At 35.6% G+C, this 6,536-nt stretch overlaps 1 protein-coding gene across 1 annotated transcript in view; it reads right to left on the bottom strand.

Moving 5' to 3' along the window:
- Positions 1 to 6,263, bottom strand: part of LOC107749001 (ATP-binding cassette sub-family A member 1) — a 119,004-nt gene extending 112,741 nt beyond the window's left edge. Inside the window, exons 1-4 of the mRNA XM_016564039.1 lie at positions 6,122 to 6,263; positions 4,787 to 4,918; positions 721 to 844; positions 137 to 331 (exon numbers count right to left, since the gene is read on the bottom strand). Coding sequence (XP_016419525.1) covers positions 137 to 331; positions 721 to 844; positions 4,787 to 4,918; positions 6,122 to 6,207 — 537 coding nt within the window. The 5' untranslated portion in view covers positions 6,208 to 6,263. The remainder of the gene's footprint in view (positions 1 to 136; positions 332 to 720; positions 845 to 4,786; positions 4,919 to 6,121) is intronic.
- Between the last annotated feature and the right edge of the window lie 273 nt (positions 6,264 to 6,536).

Raw genomic sequence — 6,536 nt, 5'->3', positions numbered from 1 at the left:
ATTTTTTTATTTTTTATTTTTTTATTTTTTTATTTTAATTGATTGATTGACTGATTGATTGATTGATTGATGTATTTTTTTGTAAATGTAATCATAAAACATGAAAAAGTCATAGAAATAAAGGGGCGTCGCTCACTGCGTTCAGGAGTTTGATGTTGTCCAGATTCTGCATGAAGACTCGTCTGGCCTGAAGAAGCTGATTGGCTGTCAGGGAGCATGTGATGTTCTGAAACTCCTCTTTCTGATTGGCTGAATTAAAGTCCAGGATGCGATCGGCCGACGGGCCGCAGAGCACCGAGCGCAGATCTCCATCAGCCGACAGCGCAGGCAGCTGCAGCACATTAAACAACACCACAGACACACATATTTCAATTTATATAACATTTTAAGAGATCGATTATATGGCCAGCTGCTATCAAAGATCGAAGTCAGTCTAGAGAAGGCAACCTTTGAATTTCTTCGGTTTTACAAATGAACAAACTGATATATTGTACAGCTGAAATGCTGAACAGCTGATGATTCATGTTGAATCTTGTAACAAATGGTCGTGGCTTCTGTGTCTTGCGTTTGAAGTTCAGATGAGTCTGAATCTGGCTTCATTGCGGAGGTAAAACAGGGGTTTTGGTGGATCAGCGAGCGTCGGGCCTCTCAGGGAAGCTGGATCTCCTCCAGTCCGCACTAAACACACAGCCCCTCTCCGTCTGTCTCTGGATGACGTACCTGACCGAGCCGGACTCTGGCCCTCATCAGGCTCGCGGCAGTTGTGTTTGGCACCAAAAGGCTGTTCGTCAGATATTCAGAAAACGTCTCGTTGGTTCTCAGCAAACTGTGAAGCGGAATCGACGTGTGTGTGTGTGTGTGTGTGCGTGCATGTGTGCGTGTGTGTGTGTGTGTACACCAGCAGAAAATACATGAATAAATATAATGCATATATATATTGCTGTTAGTTATTTTGTTGTAGTCTAAACAGCAAACAAAAACACAAATTCATACATTAAAAAATATAAATAATAATAAAAATGTTTAAATAGATAGATAAATAAATAATAATAAATAAAACAAATAGTAAAAACAAAAACAATAAAACAAAAATAAAGATAAGATAATAGATTAAATAAAAATAAAAACAAATAAAACATAATTCAATAATTAATAGGCTTTTTAAAGTAGTCTCTTATGTTCAACGAGGCTGCATTAATTTGAGCAAAAACACAGTAATATTGTGAAATATTATTACAACTTTAAAGTAACTGTTTTCTATGTGAATATATTGTAAAATGTAATTTATTTCTGTGATCAAAGCTGTATTTTCAGCATCATTACTCCAGTCTTCAGTGTCACATGATCTTCAGAAATCATTCTAATATGCTGATTTGCTGCTCAAGAAACATTTCTGATTATTATCAATGTTGAAAACAGTTGTGCTGCACAATATTTTTGTGGAAACCGTGATACATTTTATTTTTCAGGATTCACAGATGAATAGAAAGTTCAAAAGAACAGCATTTATTTGAAATATAAATCTTTTGTAACATTATAAATGTTTTTTACTGTCACTCTTGATCAGTTTAATGCATCCTTGGTGAATTAAATTATTAATTTATTTCAAAACAAATTGTACATGTTCCTGATTGTTGGACGTGGTGTGAATCTGTACTGCGGCGGGCGACTCTGGGTAAATTGAGTTTGTGATTGAAGGAGTGGATGTGGCTTATTAAACATGTGTTAGCCCGTTAAAGGCTCATTTAGCTATAATGCAACACACTGTTTTGTCCTCGTGCAAGAATTCCTCCCACACACTCACACAAAAACCATGAAAGCCAATTAGGCGTATGAAAGCGTGTGTGTTTGCACACCGAGGCCGGATGGAGGTCTGACTGCGCTCTGAAGAAAGCTGCTGTAAAGCACATCAAAGAGCGCCGGTGAAAACAGAGAAAGCCGAGCTGGATAATACCTCTAGAGCTGCGCTAATGAGTGGCAGGATATCAGACAGCGGCGCTGATTAACGAGAGCGTGTCATTACACTCTGAATATCTGTGTTCATCTCAACAATCCTCTCCAACACAAACCTGGCAGGTCACACACACACACACACACACACTTCATCCTCACACTCACACTCACACACACACACACACACATACACACACACTCACACACACACAAACACACAAACAAACAAACAAACACACACAAACACTATGTCACAAAAACGCGCACACACTCACACTCACACACACACACACACACACACACACACACACACAGAGTGGAGTCATCGACTCGCACCTTCATCATACATGCGTCACCCTGCCCTCTGATTGGTCGCTTCTGTCGGACAGTCTCTGGCAGCGTTGTGAGTTAATTACTCTCTCTCTCAGATCTCCTGTTGAATTTAATCTGGTATAATAGAAGTTCACGGCCCCCGAATGCAAATGCGGCCGGCGGCGGTGACCGGGGCCCGACAACTCAACGCTCCACGGCCTATTTGCAAATGAGCTTCCTCTCAAATCTGAATATTGTTAGACTAAACGGTACAAACAAACATCAGCAAGATATACGACCTGCTCCTCCGAATCAACAACAAGAGTGTCTGTAAAACACGAATATAACCACAGTGGAGGACGGGGCGATATTTCAGCCTGACATGTCAAATAATAGTCAGAAAAATCTGTTTACCGAAACATTAGACAGAATATTTTGTAATTATTTTTTTTTTTTTAAGTTTGCATGTGAGTTTTTGTTAGGCATCACATTTGATACATCAGGCTTTTGTTGCTCATATATTATAATATAGTGAGAATATCCAGAGACTCAAATTAAGCAGAAATATACGATTCGGTGAAAATGCTGATATTTATAAAGTAAGACTTAGTTTTTTTTCCTTCTAAAACATGTTGTCTAAACGGCAAAACAAAATAAAAAATAATAAATAAAAATACATGAATAAATACAAAAATGCATAAATAAATAAATAAATAAAAAACAGTAAATAAAAAAATAATAATAAAAACTGATGTTTGGCTATTACACATATTGCTGTTTATTTTTGTAGTCTAAACAGCAAAAAAAAACAAAATCAACAAAATAAAAATGAATAAATTATAATATATAAATAACATAAAACTGCATAAATATGATAATAATACAATAATACAATAATAAATAAAATGAGTAATAAAATAAAAATAAATGAAACAAAAACAAAATTAAAGATAAAAAAAAAATTCATTTAAAATAAAATTAAACAATTACTAGGATGTTTAAGGTGGTGTCACGCCCATGGACTGTCAGTGTGTTTGTTTTCCTCCCCATGTGCTCCCCGTGACCCAGTTTCGTGTTCTGTCCCTCCGTCGGCTCCACCATGGGTCATCATCATGGCTGTGGCCTGGGTCCCGCCTGGCTCCTCCTGCTCCAAGTTCCTCCTGTCATCTCCCTGGCTCCTCCCTCCGTCGTCTCCACCCTGGACTATGTTTGTCGTCCTCCTCCCGAGCCTCCTCCCAAGTTCCCTCCCAGCCCTCCCTATGTGGTTTCTATGGCACGAGGACGCGCCTTCCAGCAGGGGGGCGATATATCACGCCCATGGACTGTCAGTGTGTTTGTTTTCCTCCCCATGTGCGCCCCGTGACCCAGTTTCTCTCGTGTTCTGATTATGTTCATTTGTTTCAGGTGTTCCTCATTGAGTCCCTCGTCTAGTTATGTATATAAAGTGTGTCTGTTCCTGGTTTCGGTGTCCGGTGTCTATCGTCCAACGTTGTGCTACTCGTTTGTTCCTGCTTGCCCTGTGTATACCCCGTTTGGATTATTAAAAAACTGTTGATCGAGATTCTCCTGCGTTCTCCTCGTTCCTCTCAGTAGGCAACTGTGACAGGTGGAAGGAGACTCTTCTGATCATTTAATTTGTATGTATTGTAATGTAAATCAATGAGATCTTTATAACATACATATAATGCAATGCAATTCAATGATAGATGAGAGATGAACAAAGAAACGCTCCTCAAAAGCCTGATGATCATATTTGAGACTCACATTTTATGTCTGGATAATCAAGTAAAACTAAGTTGCTTTGAAGAGAAATTTCTCAAAATTATATTTAGAAAACAAAATAATAACTTAACTTCTATGATTAAAAAATGCATGTTGTCCAATCTAAATCATTACAGCATTTCTATTTAATTAGATTAAATGTATAAATGCATATCATATTTGCATTTAAACTTTTTTTATAAAGTTTATTAAATACATATTAAATAGTCATTTAAATAATATTTGAATGCATTTTTTATATTTTAACAATTCAATGGCATAATTTTAATTTGAAATGTATATCTGATGCACATTAATTTTATAAATCTAAACTCTTCCTGCAAGTCAACAGCTGACTCATTTGCCTCTATTTTTATTTTTATTTTAAAGACATTATGAAAGTTGATGATGATGATCTAATAATGACTCTCAAAAGCCCACGTTTGATTACTCACAGTGCATGAGTGTCATACTACTGGGGAAATGCTGTCGATTGCTTCATGTGTTGATGAGTTTGATGAACAAAACAGCCGGACTGGGATCTCTGAAGCGTTTATACCAGCAGTCCTACCTAAACGGGAAGCTGTGCTTGGAGGGGGAAAAAAAGCAGCTTAAACCAGCCTAAGCTGGTCTGCGATGATTTGAACTGGTCTAGTAGGTCCTCCAAACTGAACAGTAACCAGCAAAACCAGATCAGCAGGCGAATACACCGAAATGTTCAGTAAAACATCGGCACGTTTTGAAAAGTAAAGCCAGGCGTTCACCTGCGGCTGGGTTTGCATTCTCCAGGACAGACGTCCATCGGCCGATATCCTCAGAGATCAGTTTGACGCTGCTGAAGAGAGCGGGATCCGCCAGGAGCGACTGCACTTCAACCAAAACCTTAGTGACTCTAAACCAACGCAAGAAAGAAACAAATAAATACACAGAAACAGAGAATTTAGAGATGAATGCTTCAACAGCGTCAAGTTAAAATGTGCCACTATACATAATAATTACAGTAATATGCATTGTTAAGAACTTCATTTGGACAACTTTAAAGGCGATTTTCTCAATATTTAGATTTTTATGCACCCTCAGATTCCAGATTTTCAATTAGTTGTATCTCGACCAAATATTGTCCGATCCTAACAAACCATACATCAATGGAAAGATTATTTATTCAGCTTTCAGATGATGCATTAATCTCAATTTCGAAAAATTAACCCTTATGATTGGTTTTGTGCTCCAGGGTCACATATTAACATATTTTAATAAATTAAGTTTGCATGGAATTAAATGTACTATATAATAAATTATTTATATATAATAAATTATTTAAATACATATATTTATATAGTTTTATAATTTATTTATTTTATTCTTTATTAAATATCTATAATATAATCAATTTAATTCACATGGAATTCAACATACTGTTTAATAAATTATTTACGAAATGCATTTAAATAAATATATTTAAATATATAAATAATAAAATAAAGCAATTTAAATTGTAATTCAATTACTACACTGAAAAAAAAAATGATACAATTTTTTTTTAAGGTAAGTGGTTGCAAACAATTTATTTTAGCTACATTTAAAAAATAAAAACATGTTGAAAGTTAGTCAACTAAATTTGTTTGTTTAAATGTAGCTAAAATAAATTGATTGCAACCACTTACCTTTGAGTAAAATTGAGTAAATTCAATGAATATTTTTTTTTTCAGTGATATGCTTATGTGTTGGGTCTAGATTTATTTAGAGATTTGTTGTGTAAATAAACATTTATGATATCATTAAACAGATTACTTAAATTACTATTTAATAAATGAAGTTTACATAGAACTGAATATACTTTTAATAAATGATTTACGAAAAGCATTATTATGCATTCAATATGTTGGTTCTCCATTCATTTAGAGATTCAATGTGTCAATAAGCTTAAACATACTTTAATGTATTAAGTTTAAATACTATTTAATAAATTGAGAAACATTTAAGCAATTTAACCATTATGCAATTACATTTTAGTTTATTTTAGTTTATTTATCGTGATTAATGACAGAAAACGCTGTGATTGACGTTAAGTGAACGGTGCTGGTGTGACACTCACGTGGAGTTGTCGAAGTTGTTCACCTGTCCAGGTGCTTCGCCCGGTGTGGGGGAGCTCACACACGGGTTCTGTATGTTACACAGCATGCCCTGTAGCCATGGCAACACACCTGCCGATGGGAGGGGCTTATTGGGGTAGTGGCCTGCGAGGAAGCAAAGATTCACAATTACTGTTTTTTATTTTATGCATCCTGCTTGCAAATCATAATTCTGATGTCGTTCAAGCAATTCAACAGCAGTAGTAATTGATTTTAATAATTTTGACAAAGCAAGATATTTTAGTTTTTGATAAATCACCAAAACTTCACTAAACGTTATTTGTACTGCACGACATCCAAAAAAACGCTTTTTTGTTTTCTAACTTCTGATACTCAACCTTGAAATTCAAAGGATAAATGTTGTATTTGGTGCACTTT

Source organism: Sinocyclocheilus rhinocerous, unplaced genomic scaffold (assembly GCF_001515625.1).
Source record: "Sinocyclocheilus rhinocerous isolate Xijiao unplaced genomic scaffold, SAMN03320098_v1.1 scaffold680, whole genome shotgun sequence".
Lineage (NCBI taxonomy): Eukaryota > Metazoa > Chordata > Actinopteri > Cypriniformes > Cyprinidae > Sinocyclocheilus > Sinocyclocheilus rhinocerous.
The sequence above is the reverse complement of the archived record's forward strand: the minus strand, read 5'-3'. Positions and strand labels throughout refer to the sequence as shown.